Raw genomic sequence first — 17,720 nt, 5'->3', positions numbered from 1 at the left:
ACAGAACATGCTGGTTGCCCTGGGATTTTGGCTGTAGCAGAGCAAGGAATTGAGCCAGCACCACATCATGGTGACAATGTCCTTTCTGCCTGTCTTTCCTGAGCAGAGGTCAGGACCCCGTGCTGAAGTCTGTCTGATTTCTGTTGTCCTGTGTGTCTTGCCTGTGGTGAGGCTGGAAAGGTGCAGATGCCTTCAGCTCTGCCACAACTCTTAATTGATTTATATCCTTGATATTCAGAGTTTTGGGGGTGTGATGTGACTGCTGTTACGTCTGGATGCCTGGAACTGTATGGGACCAATGGAAGTGCTGTGAACCCTGGTGTAAAACACATAGCAAGCTGTAGGCTTGGTGTAGCGGTAAAACAGGATTTCTAGAGGTCTGAGGCACCTGATGGTGTCTGTAGGCTCATAATAACATGATTTGCTTCTTTGACCTCTCTCCCCTACCTCTAGGTTTCCACAACAGTCATATGAAGAAGAGGACGGTGGCGTGAGGGAAGCCGAAGTCAAACTGGAGCAGATCGAACTGGATCAGGAAAGCCTGGAGGAGATTCGGGAGGAAAATGTTGTTACTGAGGAGGAGGAAAGGCTGAGCCGAGAGGAAGAACAGGTCCAAGAGCAGGAGGATGAGGAGAGAGCCAAGCAAGAGGTGGGATCACCAGTCATGTCCTTGAAATGCTGAGAGGGAAAGTGCTATTATTTCTCCTGTGGTTTTGTGGGCAGTGGCTAGCTCTTCAGAACTCAAATTGAAATGTTGCTCCTTGTTTTCCTCTCCCCATACTTTAATGCACCTTTGGAGCACTTCGGCTTGATGTATCTCTAAATCCTGCATTTCTCCCAGCTGAGGTTTTCTTTCTTTGCTCTTCTGATGAGGTATAATTCCTGTTAAACAAGAGACAAAGCTGGAACTTGAGTGGTGTGTTGGTCTGTTGGGGTGGTTGAGCTGCTAAAATCTTTAGTATTTTTTTTTTTCCCCAAATCAACACATGAGCTTCTTCCTGGATCTTTCAAAATTAGGTGATATGAATTCAAAGTTTCTATGCTCATGTGTTTGTTTAGTGTAAAGCAGGAAGCCTGGGAGACAGGAGGAAAATCCCTTTGGTTGCATTTTGACCAGCTCACTCCCTGGCTTGTTAATTTTCTGCACTCAGGAAAAGAAGCGAAGGAGAAATGAAGAAGAAGAACAAACACCAGAGAAACGCCAGAAGGCCCCAAGCCCTGCCAGCCTGGTAGAGGAGGAGCTGTGCTCTGACCACATGGCAGGATGCTCCACCAAGGTCTGTATTCCTGGGGCCCCTCGGGGGCAGTGGCATCTATCACAATAGAGCACCTAATTAGTGGTGAGGAAAGATGACCCAGAGCTTGTAGTAACATAGGGTGTGAATCCTATTATCCCACTCCTGCTACAGGCTGAGATAAATCACTTGATCTGTTTCCTTCATCTTCCTTGTCAGCCTCCTCTACTCCTGCTTTGCCTGTTGGAGTTGTTGGAGGCTGTAATGGAAGCATTATGTACTTCCCAATCACATCTGTCTGCATCGATGCTCTTGTGAAACATCCATTTTTAACACCACCTGTGACTTGCATGTTGTGACTTCTGTTGCATCTGTTACAAATCTTCACTTTTGTGCATGTGCTATTAAATACAATAGCTTCAAAGAAGTGGTTTCTGTAGCAGATGGCTTTTTATCATGTAAGCCCTAAACTTGTTGATCATAGCAGTGAGGGACATGATGAGGAGCCTGGGCACCCTCTTAACCTGCTATGGGTATTATCTTTATTTTTTTGGCATTTGTATCTGTGCTATTTGCTTCTTAGCCAATATTTCCCGGATGTGAATAGTTCACAAGAGGAAGGTTTCATCATCTACAACCATCAGATTCTTGCTGTTTATGGAGAAATCTTTAAAAAAAACATACAAAAGAGAAAGGGTGGGTTTGGATGCAGGCCACGTGCTAGTGTTAGATTTGAAAAGTGGTGTGGGGGTGGCCAAAGCATATCCCTGGAGTGGGACCAGTGAGGAAATGTGGGACACACTTCCAGTGCTGAAATTGTCATTATTACAACCCTAAAACATGTATAGCTTGCTGACCTGAACTTAACTGCTGCTGTTATGGTTACTCAAGGGAAAGATTGAGAAATACAGTCTCTGTGGTGATGTCAGAGCTCACCAGCTCACAAAGCTGAATGTGAAGCTGTTCAAGAAAAATGTGAACTTGGGATGTTGCCACAGGATGGGGGCTCTTTACACCCCAGCTAGCAGGGCTTTATGTGAACACTCAGAATGAAACACACTGACTACCAAGAAGGTGTTTTGGCATGGGATTGCTTAGCAGAAACGTTGCCTCTACAGTGAGCAGTGAGCTCCCCTGACAGCTGTGGCTCGTGGAGGCCAGATGCACATCTGGGGCAGGCAGATGTTGGGGTGCAGTGTGATGGGGTGGTTGGGGTTCAGAGGGCCAGTGTGGCCTGGGGGCTGAAATGGATGTCTGGTGGCAGGGAGAAGCCTTGCACCAACCCTGGTTTTGTCTCAGGCTGCTTGTGGGTTCTAAGTTTTGAGGTTTGCTAAGTGAGCAATGGTGGCTTCTTCTGGCCTTTAGAAAGTGCTTTGAGACTAGAGAAATGCATGACTCACTGCAAGGAATTGCCCTACAGGGCAGAGGTGATCTTCAAATAGCTTAGAAGTTTGTTCCCACCTAGATTGTCATGCTGAGATCTATTGTCACCTATGTCTTCTTTTTAGGCCCTTCTATGTTTAACTTGATGCTAATTTCTGACCTTTTGGAAGCACCTGTGGGTGGTTTGCACCTATGGGTGGTCTGCACAGCATCTCTCTGGCAGGGTTGGCAAGGTTTTTCCTATTGATATCTTATCTACTTGTTGAAAAGCTGAGTCATGGGCAGGCATCTACCTGATTCCCTTTTCGGGTGCTGTTAACACTCCATGAGGTTCTAGCCTGCCCATCAGTGTCCCAGAGGGAAGGGCAACCCAATCCCTGAAGTCAGGGCTTGGGCAGGCACCAGTTCCTCCAGCACCATTTCTTCCACCAGTACCACCAAACCCCTTGATTCCTGCTGCTGGAGGGATACCTGTCACACTGCTGTGCTGGGACTCTGCAGAGGGACTCTCCCTAGTGCACCTCCCTTAGCCAGGGTTGCACTGTTTGTTGGTGGCTGTGGTCTCCTCTTAATGGGCCTTGTGCTTTAGGGTGCAGCTGTTAAATCTGTCCTCTCTGTGACACTGTCTTGTCTTCTGCTTAGGTAAAATTTAGCACCAGCATCCTGAAAGTGTCTTAAAATGAGCACTTAGTGCTGTTTTTTATCTGCTGACTTGGTAGGTGATGTTTCCCATGGCATGAGGAGCAGTATACATAGGGAGAAGACTCCTTGTTACTTGGTTGCTGCTCTCTAGGAGCTGCTGTTAAGAAGTGCCTCCCTCCCTCTTTTGACTTGAAAGTGATTTTTGTCTGTGTTCTTGCTTTCTGGGGCATGAAAAAGCTGTGAGTTTAGCAACATTTCAGCTTTCCTTTATTCAGTGGTTATGAAGTGTTTGCTTGCGTTCCTGTCTTGCACAGGAGCCTCTTGTGCAAAATGCTCTTTTCTGATGACTTGCCCATAAGGGCTGCCTAGCTGGTAGCTCCACGTGCTGACTTGCTCTGTCTTTGTGTTTCTTTGGTGCAGGTTGGCTGCAATGGAACTCATGCTTGTGCTCCTTCTGTGCTTGGCTCCTCTTGTGCAGATGTGGCTGGCAGCACCTCTAGTTTCCCCCCTTGTTTTTCCACACTTGTCACTTTCTTGTGTCTGAGAAAGATACCTTGAGCAGGGAAAATGCTATTGGTTACTGTTTCAGCTGTCAGTTAAGCTGCATGTTTTTGGCTTGCCCTTGAAACTGTTTGGGCTGCTACTGTGCACTAGTGCTTTTGGTTGGGATTCTGCTCAGCTGCCTTGGAAAGGACAAGGAAGAGGGTTGCTCGGTGTGAGAACATGGAACTGAGTGAGGCATTTCTAACCAAGCTCTGGGTGAGGGAGCAGGGAAGAGAAATGTTTGAACTATGGTCAGCCAAGGTGATCTACATTCATCTGAGGTCCATGTACAACAGTAATTATCTTTTCTCTCCTACTTTAGATCACAGACAGGACCGAGTCACTGAACCGCTCAATAAAGAAAAGGTATCTCTAGGGTTGGTGTGGGCCTTGGGGTAAAGCAGGTCCCTTCCTCCAAATGGAGGATGCCAGAGGACCCTGCTTTGGGTATGGACAGAAGCGACAGGCTGCCTGTGGCCCTCAAAGTCCTTCCTTCTGCCTGAGGTAGTGTGGGATCACCTTAACGCTCTCCTTACTTCTCCAGTAACAGCATAAAGAAGACCCAGCCTCCCCTCCCTGTGTCCAAGATCGATGATAGGCTGGAACAGTACACACAGGCTATTGAGGTGGGCTGCTGTACTGTCTGTCTGTCCCCATTCTCCCAGAAGCCCTCTTTGCCAAGTGTTGCTCTCCTACCAGACCTCTTAGCCTCATTATCTGGGAGGTGACAACCGAGTCATCTCCCCTTGGATGGGAGCAGCCCTTTCTCCTGACTCTATCTCCCTTTATGGCATAAAGTAGGTTTCTTTAGCAACCTGCCCCATCCTTGTTTCCTCATGTTCCTTGCTTAAAGGGTGGGAGCATCTAGCAGAAACTAGAAAGACCCTACAAGTCTCCTTTTATAACCCGTCATCCTCCAGAACCTCCAATTACCAGAGGTGGGGGGGGGGGGGCAGGGGAAGAAAGCTCACGCTCCCTAACAGTGGTCTTCCTCCATGTATTTCCAGACATCCACAAAGGCTCCAAAACCTGTCCGACAGCCCTCTCTGGACCTTCCCACCACAAGCATGATGGTAGCCAGCACAAAAAGCCTCTGGGAGACTGGAGAGGTGGCAGCTCAGTCTGCTGTAAAGTCCTCATCCTGTAAGGTATGGCACTGATGGGACCTGCCTTGCTCATGCGTGGGGAGAGGGGCTGACCTGTGGGATGTACTCCTGTAAGCCTGTTGAGATAGCTCATTGGTGGTGCCCACCAGATCTAAAGGCATCTGTGTTAGAGATTCCATCTCCTTCACCAGCATACAATGCCAAGACCTCAGGGATTTGCTTCATCTGTGCTAGGGTCCTAAATTGTTTCATGGTGGTACAGCTGGGGATGCCTCTGATACTGATTGAAGCCTTGCATTGAAATGGGGATAGATTGAGCTGGTGTGGAAAATGTCTGTGTTCTGCAGGGGCTAGGACTGAGCTCCAGTTGTTGAGCACAAAGCTGGATCTTGTACTAAGGTGATAAATTTTGTAAAATGGCAAAATGCTGAGAGTATTATGTATTGCACTTAATTTCACTTTCTGGTCATTGTCAGTGAAGCTGATTGTTTAACACACAGGTTGCAAGCCTGTGTTTATGTGAGCAGAATACCTTCCATATAAAAAAGCCTTCATGTTAGTATGTTTTAAATAGTTAGACTTAGGAAAACACACACATTGTATTTCGGATCCAAGCTCTAGTTGAAGAGAGTGAGAAAGAGGAAAATATGGGATCTACGTGGAATAGGAAGATATTTTCAGAGTCGAGGGTTTTAGCTGCAGCTGTCGTATGTCATGCGATGTGATATTGGAAAGAAAAAGGAGATGGGATATGTGGGTTTGAAAGGGATGTGAACAAAGGTGTGTTCAGCAGTGGTAGCAGTGAAGGGTAATGAGAACATAATCTTCCCAGGATATTGTGGCTGGAGACATTGTGAGTAAAAGAAGCCTTTGGGAACAGAAGGGCAATCCCAAACCTGAGACCAACATCAAGGTGAGTTAGTATCTGTGTGAGTATGAAAGCACTTCCTCTGCTGTGAAAAAGAAAAGAGCTCTTAGCTGGGTTTGGAAGTACTGAGAAGATGAAAAGGGCTCTTGCATAGTATGTTGTTCTCAGGCTGTGGGTTGGGAGCCTCAGACTTCAAGGCAAAAATTGTACTGCAGATGTGAGTTACTTTGCTTTCTTAGTCTGGAGAGTAAAACATGCAAAGTTAAGTGGAACTGAATCTAAGACAGTATCAATGTTTGGGATCTTGTGCCTACTGATACATTTGTGGGAATGCCTATTAAAATGCAGCAAGCAGCTGCTGCTCAAACTGTCTAGGCTGGGAGAGGAAGACTGAAATACCTTGTTTGTTCCTGGATCAGTACTGCTGCCAGTATGTGGTAAATGAAACTGGCTCTTGCCATGGGTGCAACCAACCCTGGCTTGGGGCTCCTCTGGGAGGAGCCCTCCCTCGTTATGCCTGGCATTGCATCTTCCCTTTCCTACCACACATCTCACCCTTGCTGTGTTACCTTACACTTACAAAAACTGGTGGTCAGTCTGTGCAAAAAGTTGAGGGGGAAAGGACAGGAAGGGAGTAGAGAGTAGGCCGTCTCCAAGTCCCCTGGGATAATAGATAACTGTATCAGATGCTTCTCTGGCTTCAGTTGTTTTATCTTGACTGTCTATTTAAGGGAGAAAACATGCTCAGGCTGTTTCTTTCTCTTCCCTCTCAGTCCACTCCTGGCAAAAAGTATAAATTTGTTGCAACAGGCCATGGCCAGTACAAGAAGGTGTTGCTAGAGGATGCTGCAGAGCAATAGCAGGTCTGGAGAACTCATTAATCAGGTAGGTGAGGTATGACCTTGCACTGTGTAACAAAATCATGCTGTTCTGGTGAGACATTGGGGCTGTTTCTGCCAGCTACACTTTGGGTGAGTTGGAAGGTACTGGAGGTAACAGCTGGAGCCTTGCTGCTGGGCAAACACCTGACTTTCTGAGCTGGGAGGGAGTGGATGTATGGTGGAGATTTACTTGGGTCTTTGACTTTCAGATGCTGCTAGGAAACTGGGCACTTGTGTTAGTTTAATCTGCAGAATAAGTCCCTTAGCTACTGCCATTTGGGTGAAGATGTGTTTGCCTTTGCTAGTTTGAAGAACAATCTATTTGCTATTTTTTCTTATGCTCTCTTATGTTGCAAGGAGAAGTAGATAGCTGGAGGTCATTCTGGCTGAGCATGGGAACTGATGTACTGCTGAAATTCACATACTTCTCAGGTCTAATTCCCCAATTTATTGATTTAATCAGGGTAAAAAAACTTTAAATTATTTCAGTAACCTCTTGGAACCAGTCCCTAATAGGTCTGTAGTAGGGCAGACATGAACATCTGCTGTGTTGGGTAGACCAAAAGAGCAGAAGGGACTGTCCTCTAACGTGTAGTCAGTGGGAAGGCTGAGTTGAGTTGCTGTTTGTGCCCTCTTGAAACTGTCTTTGGATCTTGTGCTTGTATTGTGTTTATGTAATAGATATCCTGGTGTTACCATGAGTGGCTGATAGTACAGGGTAGCAGCAATAAGGAGGAATGGCATAGACGGAGGTGATAACTGGTTGGATCCAACCAGGCAGCATCTGGCACTGTGAGAAGAGAGGAAGTTGTCGGGGTGAAAATAAGCTCATTCATTTGTTTCTGTTTTTTTTTTCCTGCTATAAAAAAAAGCTTTATTTCATAACCAAGTTTATAAATAGCTCTGTCTGCTACAATACACCTTTTGTTTCTGAATTCTTCTAGGGGCTGTGTTTCTTCTTTTTTGTTGTTGTTGCTTGTTTGTTTTTCCCCTCAAGGACCTGGCTTTTGAGTGCAGCATATTGTTCTGTGGATTTGGGTTTTTTTTCTCTTTCATGGTGCTCATTTATAAGAGAAGCTCTCTTGAGTGCCACTTTGAGATGGGTAGCAGTAGAAACCCAAGCCTGCCCAAAGCTATGTTTTTTAGATGTAAACACGGATGAACCCACTGGACTTATATCCTCAATTTTAATCTCTGCCTGTGATTTCCAGAAACCTATTTTAAGGTCTCCTCTTTAATCAGTCCTCTTCTTTCCCCTAAAGGTTGTTTTGATGCACCAGTTGGGATCCTACTGAGCATCAGTTTTTTATAGGAAACAGGTTTTGCTAGGTTATCCACAGTTTTTTTTGCCCTACCTGGGCAAACAAAGGGAGACCTGGGAGTCTGCAAGCAGCTTGAAGCGAAGTGCCTTCATCTCTGATCTTTCTTCCAGCATCCTTTTGTGAAGGGCCAGTGACTGTCACAGAATGTCCTCTAGGATCCACCTACCACTCCAAAGAACCACTGCACAGCGCTGTTTCCCTGTGGGCTCATTCACAAGGGAGGTTTCTTTTGACTGAATAGCAAAATGACTGATACCTTGGAGGATCTTGCCTTGTTTCTGTTCTTGGAGGATCTTGGCTGTTCTGTATGCTGACAGGTCCCTGCTTTCCAGTTCCTCGCCACCCCCCTGAACTACGTTCAACCTTTTCCCTACTTCAGGATGTTTTGTGATTGCTTTTTTGCTCCCAAACCCTTCTGGCTCACCCCTGTGTCACTTGCTCAACACCACCTTATCAGCTTTCTCATTGCTTAAGCACAGGTAGTGTTTTTTTCCTCCTCACCCTTCCCGAGCTGCAGGATCTCTGAGCAGGCTGTGGGGCAAGAGGTTTTCTGTAAGCGGCAATTTAGGCTCTTACCAACTGCTGGAGGCTGTTGGACATTGGACAATAACCAAGCTCTGTCTTCAGCAGCATTCCCCTTCCCTCACTCAGCATGGTGCCTCAAGCTGGGACATGCTGCAATGGCTCCCAACTGCTGGTAGAAATCTTCTCTTGCCTCCAGGCATTTCTTCTCTCCTCTGCAATGCTCTTGTGCCAAGTTTGTCTCTGAAGGACTTGCCATGCTTGATGTATACCTCTGCCCTTCAGTCTTGGGGCAGAAAGGCTAAACCATGCAGCCAGGCTTGCCTTCCTCTGCTTCCCACTGTGGGCTTCACTCTCCCCATGACAATTCTTCATCCTGTGTCCCTGTGCAGTGGGGCTGGGCTGTGGATGCAGGCCAGTGTGAAGACCAGCAGATGCAGGACATAAGGCTTTCCTCATCACCGTGTGTGAGTCGCTGGTTTGTCCTGGGTGGTTGTCCTTGCTGCAGGACAAAGTGGATTAAAGTACAATTGCTTCTGAAACCATCTTCCCTGGCCAGATTAATTTAGTCTCCCAGGTTTAATCAATATTGGCTCTTCTGCTTCACCCTAATGCTGTGAATCTTGTGACTGCTGTGAATCTTGAAGACTCCTATGCATGAGCATCCAACTATCTGCATTACAGTAAGGTGCCACTTCATCATGAAGTGGTAAGGCCATCTTTATCTGCATTAGACATTCTACATGTTTTAAGCTGCACTTTTGTCTTTGTATTGCTGCATGGATCTTCATAGCCTTCTCCTGGAGTATGTTGAATTTTCCTGCAAAGGCTTACCTGGGATCCACTAATTTCCAACCTACCTCTTCTCAGCTCTTTCCTGGAAAACTGAGATCAGAGAAATCCAAGCTTTAGACACTTGGATTATTCTTCTTATTTTTTTTTTTTTTTCCCTTGAAATAGAGAAGGGGTTACAAGAGAGAGGATAAGACCAGCAAAATGAAAACTTCAGTGATGGTTTGATTATAACTGAGCTCTCCTGATTGCATCATTACAAAATTGGAACACTTCAAAAAGGCAAATGGGACTTTTGGTTTTGTTTCCAAGTCTGTTTGCAGCTTGGCTTGGGGAAATCTTGGTCGGCTCCATATCCTTTGCACACAAAGAAAACGTAAAGAGTTGTGTATCAAATTTCCTATTTGGACTAAACATAGCAATCCTACATTAGCTGTAGGAATATCCCAGCATATGACAAAGTCCCTTGAGCAGCAGAAATAGCTGATCTCCAGCTTTCATGCTTATAAGCTTGGTGGTGATGGAGATGCAAAGGGTGACTAATGCTGGAAAGCACAGTTGTCTCTCCGGATGGACAGAATCGTGGACTTGATTTTAAGTACTCTTTTTTTTTTTTTCAGGACATCAGGCACCAGTAGGTATGCAACCATTATGTTGCCTCTGAAAATGGGACTACATGTGGCTAGCAGGAGCAAACAGCTTCTTGTTAAATACACAGTTGGATGCCCACATGCTGGAGAAGGCTTTTACTGGTTATCATGAAAGCACTATCCCCAAACAGTATTTAAAATGCACTGTAAAATACATAACAAAATTTGATAACTGCAATAAGGTTAGCATTCTGTGGGCTATGATTTAGTAGACTGACCTAGGAGGACATCAGATGGTAATGTCCAGTTTTTAGGCAGGGAAACTGCCATGTGTAAGCAGCTTGGATATCTTCTGCTGTCCCTTGTCAGTGCCTTGAGTGATAGGATGAAATTCCACCTTGTTCCCAGTAAGGGGTGTGAGGTGCCCTCCACAGTACTTTCAGTGGAGAAGCTAGAGATGATGTGTACTCTCTTTGAGTTCAGTTTCTAAGAATCTCTAGAGATGTGGAGCAACCCACTTTCATTCATGTGGTCTCATGTGCAATGGCTTTGTTTATTTCTAGGATTTCTTTTGGTCTTAAATAAACACAATAAAATAAATTCAGATTCCATTATCTTCCTGTAAACTGGGCTTTTTCTACAGGCAATTTGTCCTCTTCACTCTGTGCATCCCTTCTCTTCCCCATGTTGCTCCACACAGTGTTTGTTATTGGCTTTTTTTAGAACAAGTGCATGTTTGTTTTCCTGGCTCGTGATCTGTGGATGTGGGGTGTTATGCGTTTAAGCTTATAGACATATGGAGAGTAATCCTTAAACCCACAGCATGAGGCTGCTGCCTTGGAGGGGTTTTATTTAATTTTGTTTCCTTACACTTGGCTCTGTTGGGCAGTAGACCTCTGCATAGATTCTCCTGCTTGGGACCCTGTAGGAAACTCCAGAGATGCGGGCCTGGTGAAGCAGCCTGGCTTCAGTTGACTGACCATCCTGATGCTGTTCTGTTAAAGCTCTTGGTGTGTTCTTCAGCCACTTTTGGTCTAAACCTTCCCACCTCAAACACGGTGGTGATCTTTGTGATGGGTTTGGCAGCCAGCTCCTTCAGTTTCCGGGCATCAAAGCGTGGCTTGTGTAGAAGGATGGGTAAGCGGCGGGGAAGAGAGCAGCTTTCCTCCTTATGCAGCTTCTTCTCTTCTGCTTGCTGCTTCTCCCCTTTGTTGATTGTCACCTGATATAAAATAGCATCCCACATTCTTGTGGCCCTTGATTTAAACAGCATGCAGTCTTGACTGGTGATTGCTTGAGAGCCATTGTTTTCCTTGCTCCCTTCCTCCTGTCCCAGCTCTTTTGGTTTGGGCTCTGGGAAGTTGGGTGCTTCTGGCTGCACAATCAAATGTTTTCTGAGGCGTTGCCAGCCACCAGCATTTGCTCCAGGAGGTCTTGCTGCTTCCACTGGTGGTGGTAGTTCTGGCTCAGCTTTGTGGGGAGGGTTGGTGTTTGATAAACTGGGGGTCATATGTGGTTGAATGACATGTTCTGCCTCGCTGTCTGTAGAGGTGGCCCACATACTGTCAGCTTGTGCTGGCATTGCTGTGTCAGGGTGTGCTTGCCTCCAAGGAGTGCTGGGTGTCGATGTTTTTAGGATGTTGCCATCTTGCTCAGGTAATTCAGAAGCTGTCTTTGATACAGATATTTCTGTGTCATTTCCATGGGTCATAGGCTTACTGGTGTGGGCATCAGAGGTGCTGGGCTTGGGTGAAGGGGCTCTGATGGACTCTGCATCAGGAGCAGACTTGGGTTCCTTAGGAGGCTCTGCCTCTGCAGGAGAAAGGAGCGGAGGCTCCAGTGTGGGAACTGTGGCCTTACTGTCATTGAGTGGGGTGAGTTTCTGCCCTGGAGATGGTTCAGAGTAGCTTATTTCAGCTAATGGAGAAGAAGGCCTTTTGTCCTCATGGCTGGTGGTTACTTGGATCTGATCTGATATGGGTGTTTTAGCCCTGGGTGGCTTGACACTGTGGAAATAAGTGTGCACCTTGGTGACATAGGTAACCTCTGGTGCCCTTTCTTTACTGGGCATACTGGAAGGAGGAGGCTGAGGAACAACAAATATAGAAGGGTCACCTGGAGAAGAAAGGTCAGTGTCCATACCTTCAGGCTGCTGTGGAGTCTTGGGACCACTGGGCTTGTGTAGCATGGGCATGGCTGGGGAGGCTGTGAGCCTGAGGTGTTCGGCAATGCGCCTCTGCTCCGTGACCTTCAGCGTGAAAGGCTTGCTCTTCCGGAAAGGGGAGGGGACACGGTGGGTGACGGGCTTGACAGAGAGGTGGGTCAGGAGGCTGGTGGAGGGGGCTGCTGTGGTGTCAGGGGTCTCTGCTGGGGGAGCGCCTTCGTCGTGCTCTAGATCAGAGCTGGCCTCATTCACAGGTGAGAGGCTGGACCGAAAGGACTTGGCTTGCTCTGAAGCTAGGACAGCATTTTTCTTGGCTGCCTTTTTCAGCAGCCGCTGGAGCCGCAGATTGTCCTTCCCAGGTTTTGGTAGGGTGGGAGGGGGAGAAAGGTGGTGGCGGATAGGAGCAGGCTGGATGGAGGATGTTACTGTTACCAGCATTGTCATCTCCTGAAAGAAAACACAAAGCTTAGAGTTGGTGTGGGTTTAGCCCTGTGCTAGGTGTTGAAGTGTTCATACATAAGGCCTCCTCTTCCTCTCTCCAAAAGCTGAGCATGGAGCCAGTATTGTGGGAAAAGAGCATCAGTCTTTGTTTTGTTAGTCTCTCAAGGTAGCCTTAGCCAGTCTTGAAGGTGATGTGGCAGGCAAGAGATGTACTGGGAGGAAGCTCTATTGCCAAACCTGGAGCCCCTCCTGCTCCTGGCATTAGTGCAAAATCCAGTGAGAGCTCTTTGGGACCCTAGATGTTCATGTCTTGGCAAGTCCTAACAGGATTTAGAAGAAGATGTCAAGAGAGACAGAGCGGGTCTGAAATTCTGAAACTTCAAAACATTCTCCAGAGGCCAAATCAGGAATGTTAGCTGGCATTTCAAATTCCAGTTATTAATACTCTAATACAATATTATGTACAACAGAACAGCCATAATCTACATGTATTGGGTGAGTCAAAGTCAACACTGGCCTTGATCGATTTCAGCTGGCAGAAAAACATCCTTGTGAAACTTAAAAGCTGCATTTATCTGAAGAGAAAGTGCTTTGTCACAATACTGACTCTGACTGGTGGCTCTTTGCTGCATGAGGCACAGTGGGAACCTTCTCTTCCTGTACTCTACTAAGATAAAACCTGGTTTGCTCTTGGGGAGCATTGCCACTGTCCTCCCTGTATCACTCATCCTTCAGTGAAACAGAAATGGGTTGTGGTATGAGTTGGGTCTTATCTCCAATAGCAATTGCATCTGAACCCCTTTTGGCCAACACTGTGCTGCTCCTGGGAGGATGTACAGCTGCTTTTACTGCTCTGTGTTGCTAAATCACCATCATCTCTTCTTTCTGACGAGCACCAGCCAGATTTCCTTCAGTTGAGCTAGGGGTCTGTGTTGGGTGTAGAAAGATGAAACTGCTCTCAGTTCATCTCTTCCTCAGGAAGAGAAAGTCTGAGGAACATCAAGCATCCAGCCTCTGACCTGCCATGACACTTTGGCAGCCCCCTAAAAGAAATCTGACTCTGCCTTGGCTGCCATTCAGCACAGAGCTGTGGAGCTTTGCTATTAAATGAGACTGAAATCACTGAGCCCTTTTATCCTTGGTGCTGGATGCAACTGAGCATCCTGAAGCAAGGAAGTGGGGTGATGTCAGACTTGCCCAGAGGGGCTATTGCCTGTGCTTTTCTCAGTTTCTTGTGGCTCCCAACTCACTCTGGTTAATGTGGGTGGGTAGGATAATACCTGCTGTGCCAGAAAATGATTTTGAATAAAACTCTCACAATTGCAGAACAGTTACTTGCACTTGAGTTCCTAGTGTTGGGCTTGCAGCACTGCTCTTAGCACTGGGTTGGGAAGCTGGTCTGTACCAAGCAAGCAGGTGGGGTAGCTGCCAAAGCTGGTTGTGGACTAGGGAGAGAAGGGTGATTGTTCCACAAACATAAAAATGCAGCAGCAAACGGAAGCACTGAAGACGTGGCATGTGGGGCACAAAGCCTTCAAGGTCCAGCCCTCACCATGGTGAACAAGCTGTCTTCCAGAGCAGAGGCTGTGCTGAGCAGAGTCTGGGCAGTGTCTAGCAAGTGCTACACTGCTATCAACTGACGCATTTATTTTGGCTGCAGGGAATGGAAACTTCCCACTGCTTTGGAGAGGGGCTTGGAGGGGATTTGTACCAGCTGGGAGTGACAACTGTTGGTCATTCCCAGTGGTTTATTAGCTTCATGCCTTAGGCAAAAGTTTGGGATTAGGACGTGCTCTATTCCAAGAGCTACTCCTAGAAACAAGTCCACACTGCCCCCACCCCCCCCCCCCCCAAAAAAAAAAAAAAAAAAAGGCTGAGAGACCATTCATCATATACTTGCTCTTTTCCCCAGACCTGTGGGTATTCTAGGTTCTCCTGGTTCAGAAAGATAAAATGCCTCAGTTGGAGAGGTGCATACTTGCTCTTGTGCAACTCTACTCTGGTTCTGTTTGTATAGGAACTGGTAATTGCTTGGGTGATTTTTATCTGCTGCAGGGTGAACGAGTACATGCATCTGATGTTAGGATTGTGGAATGATTTAATCTGCTCCTGTTTAATGTGGTCCCACAGACAGCCTGTACTACAAGATGAGCTGTGGTCTAGCAGCACTGATAAGACAGAATCATAAGCTGGACCTGCTTCAGGTTTGTTGTATTGAGAATACTAAAGAGGCAGGGCAGTGAACTTCCCAACTACTGATCAGCCCTTTGAGTGTTTTCCTTGTCCTATGGATGGCTGCAAAATGCAGCTTCCCACATGGGCCAGAGCAGGATCTTGCCTGGGATTTGCTGTGAGCTGTCAGATGTTACTGAGAAGGGCATGGGGGTTGATGGACTGGGAAGATTAAATATAATCTCCACGCACCAAGAAAACTTGCCCTCTGTTCCCAAAGTTAAAGGCTGTTCTGTACCACATAACCTCAAGATTTGTGGTCTTTTAAAATAGTCTGTGCTCTTAAAAATCACTCTTGCTACTATCTCAGCATCCCATCTGATGTGAAACCTGCTGTGCTGTGGGTCTTGGAAACCTTGTGGGTGGTACCATCACACTATGTGACTGTGCTGGAGTCTGTGTTTGACTGGTGAGGCAGCGAGATGCTAAGAGACTGTGAAAGGATATCAGCTTTTAATTTATTTGCCTTCCCTGTCATGCTTGGCTTAGTTTGAGTCTCTTTCAAAGCTTTGTGTGTTCAGGAGAAATTCTGCAACAAGCAAGATTTGTGAGTGTCTTGCTCCTTGATGTGTAATGAAGCAAAGGACAAATGGACTTGTGTTTTTGCCAGTAGAAAGGCTAGAGCTGAAAACCCAGAAACAATTGGGAAAACACTGCCTGAGAAACTTGGGTGGGCTTGCCATAAGCTGGAAGGAAATTGAGCTAAAAGCTGAGTCAAGAGGCTTTCAAAGGGTTAAGTTTCTCTGCTTCTGGTTGAGTGCCTGTGGGTCACCCCCTCTTGGACCTCAACTGTTCTCCTGGATTCTGCTCCATCTGCAATCAACCCCAAACTGGGAATGGTGGGGAGAGTGTAATTTATCACACCCTGGAAAAGTCGTTTGTGTGCTAGAGTTCCTTGGCTGCACCAGCTGTCACAGAGCAGATCGAGAGCTGCAGGAACCCGATACCGCTACAGATGGTCCCAGGCAGAGAGCTGTGGCTGCTGGAGGCTGTAGAAATACACTCTCTGCTTTAGTGGCTTTCTTGGGCTTGAAAGAAACCTGCTGATCTCCTCCTCATGAGGAGATGGCTGGGCAGGAGCATATCTTTCCCTTTGCCTTGGCAGTGGTGACGTCTGCCAGGTGTGCAGCCCCCAGCACCTCTGTCATGAGCATGTAACACATTGGCTGTCCTGTATCTCTCAAGCTTTATGGGCTGATTCACAGGGTTTTTGGAAATGGGTGGGAGAAGACCACCTGTTATTGGTAGATTAGATGATGCCCCTGTACAGCCTTGGGTATTGCTCATGATAGGCCAAACAATATGCATAAACTTGTTTTTTTTGTCTTGCAGCTGAGGATGGTCCTGGCTCAATGCAGCACTCAATGCTACTATTTCCTCTGCTTCACAGAAGATAATTGAAGGATGTTTCTCTCCTCCTGCCTGATGTCAGTCTGCTTGGGTACAACCTGACCCCCTCAGGGTGTGAGCCATACCCCATGCTTCCTCCAGTTGGATGAAAGGAAATAGATCAGCTGGCAAAACCCATTCCTGTTTTAACCTTCTACATGACTTCTTGGCTTTTTTAACTTTTTATCTGGCTCTGCTATGGAGATGGGAGCCTGTGGCTCTGTTCCCTCTCTTCTTTCTCAAGTGTTGGAAGAGAGGGGTCTACTGCCCTGCTGAGCTGTCAGGGCTTTTGCTACATGATGAATTTCTACTTGCGTGGCTCTTAGTGGCTGGGTGGTGGCAGAGAGAGAGCTCAGCAGAAACCTGGTGAAAGGATCAGTGTTTGAAAGGAGGGCAATAAGCAGATCCTGAGCATGAGGGGTCTGCAAGGACTTGTTACCTTGTTGATACCAGCTATGGGTAAAGTCTTCCCCTGTTTACAATGCAGCCTCTGTCCCTCTACAACATCTACTTTGAGGGACTTCCATCTACTGTGTACACCAAATCACATTCAACTGTTTTTCTTTAGTTCCCAGATCATCCTTTAATCACAGTTACGCACTCGCCAAGATATTCCTGCCACTTTTCTGTGTGTCAGTGGCAATAACAGCTTTGCCTCAGCTGCTTCCTTCCTCTCCCTGTTTAACATGGGTGGGAGGTCTCCTTTCCCAGGTAAGGAGTGCTGATCACTGGCATTATCTCCCTTCTTTGGGAAAGGGGTTTGCTTGTTCTCTCACTTGTGGCCCTAAGTGCCAATGACTGAAACGCTTCTGAATGTCAGAGGTGGTGGGCATGCTGATAACCTGCCTGCTAGGCTCCTGGAGGTGGACAGGATATCTGGGAAATGGCTGCTTCTCTTATGCTGGAAGCTGTCTTGGTAAAAATGCATTGTAATGAGTTTTTGGGGAGATCAGGGATTGCTGTGAACATGGGGAAACTGAGCTCTTAAAGCATGGCACTCTGATCTTGGACCTGAGATCTGTAAACTGGCTCCCAGGGCTGTTTCTGAGCTCTCCCACATCTTCATACTTCATGGTGTTAACATGTCCCTCATCCTTTCTTTAAAGTCTCATTCCTATGCTCTTCCCATGTCAAGATAATTTTGCAACTTGTTTTTGTCCTTTTGGAGTGAGAGCAACTTCTCTCTTTTCCTGCCTCAGTTTGCTTTTTGCTTAAATTTACTGCGTTCTGGATTTTTTTTTTTGTAAGCATTTAATAAAATTTGAGGAAGATGTAACAATGGTATCTCTGAGGATTTTGTTGATATGAGTTCCTGCAGCAAAGCTAATTTCCAAGACCTTGCAGCTCTCTGCTTGAGTAGAAGGTGGAGGAGAAGAAACATCAGGCTGAGTCATAAGAAAAGTAGCTTGATGCATGCAGGAAAGGGGCTCTTCATGTGCCTGTCCCATTTAGGACCACTCTGTCATCTTGCTACATTCATCATTGTTATCAGGGGTAATTAACTCTAAAATGAGAATGACTGGTGTTTGGATGAGATGGAGCAGCATGTGGAAGACTTCCTATGGAGTGATCAGCTAGGAGAAGCAGAGGGCTTAGTTCCATAGCTAATA

The 17,720-nt window shown here is 46.6% G+C and overlaps 1 protein-coding gene across 4 annotated transcripts in view; it reads left to right on the top strand.

The window, feature by feature from the left end:
• Positions 1–17,389, top strand: part of LSP1 (lymphocyte specific protein 1) — a 53,478-nt gene extending 36,089 nt beyond the window's left edge. For all 4 annotated transcript variants that reach the window (XM_051621559.1, XM_051621555.1, XM_051621557.1 and 1 more), the window contains 8 exons: positions 454–649; positions 1,152–1,277; positions 4,126–4,169; positions 4,348–4,429; positions 4,811–4,951; positions 5,742–5,822; positions 6,551–6,662; positions 16,054–17,389. In XM_051621559.1, coding sequence (XP_051477519.1) covers positions 454–649; positions 1,152–1,277; positions 4,126–4,169; positions 4,348–4,429; positions 4,811–4,951; positions 5,742–5,822; positions 6,551–6,637 — 757 coding nt within the window. In that variant the 3' untranslated portion in view covers positions 6,638–6,662; positions 16,054–17,389. The remainder of the gene's footprint in view (positions 1–453; positions 650–1,151; positions 1,278–4,125; positions 4,170–4,347; positions 4,430–4,810; positions 4,952–5,741; positions 5,823–6,550; positions 6,663–16,053) is intronic.
• Positions 17,390–17,720: the final 331 nt, after the last annotated feature.

The sequence above is a fragment of the Apus apus genome, chromosome 5 (assembly GCF_020740795.1).
Source record: "Apus apus isolate bApuApu2 chromosome 5, bApuApu2.pri.cur, whole genome shotgun sequence".
In the NCBI taxonomy this organism is placed as follows: Eukaryota; Metazoa; Chordata; class Aves; order Apodiformes; family Apodidae; genus Apus; species Apus apus.
Note: the sequence above shows the minus strand (reverse complement) of the source record. Positions and strands in the feature narration are given on the sequence as shown.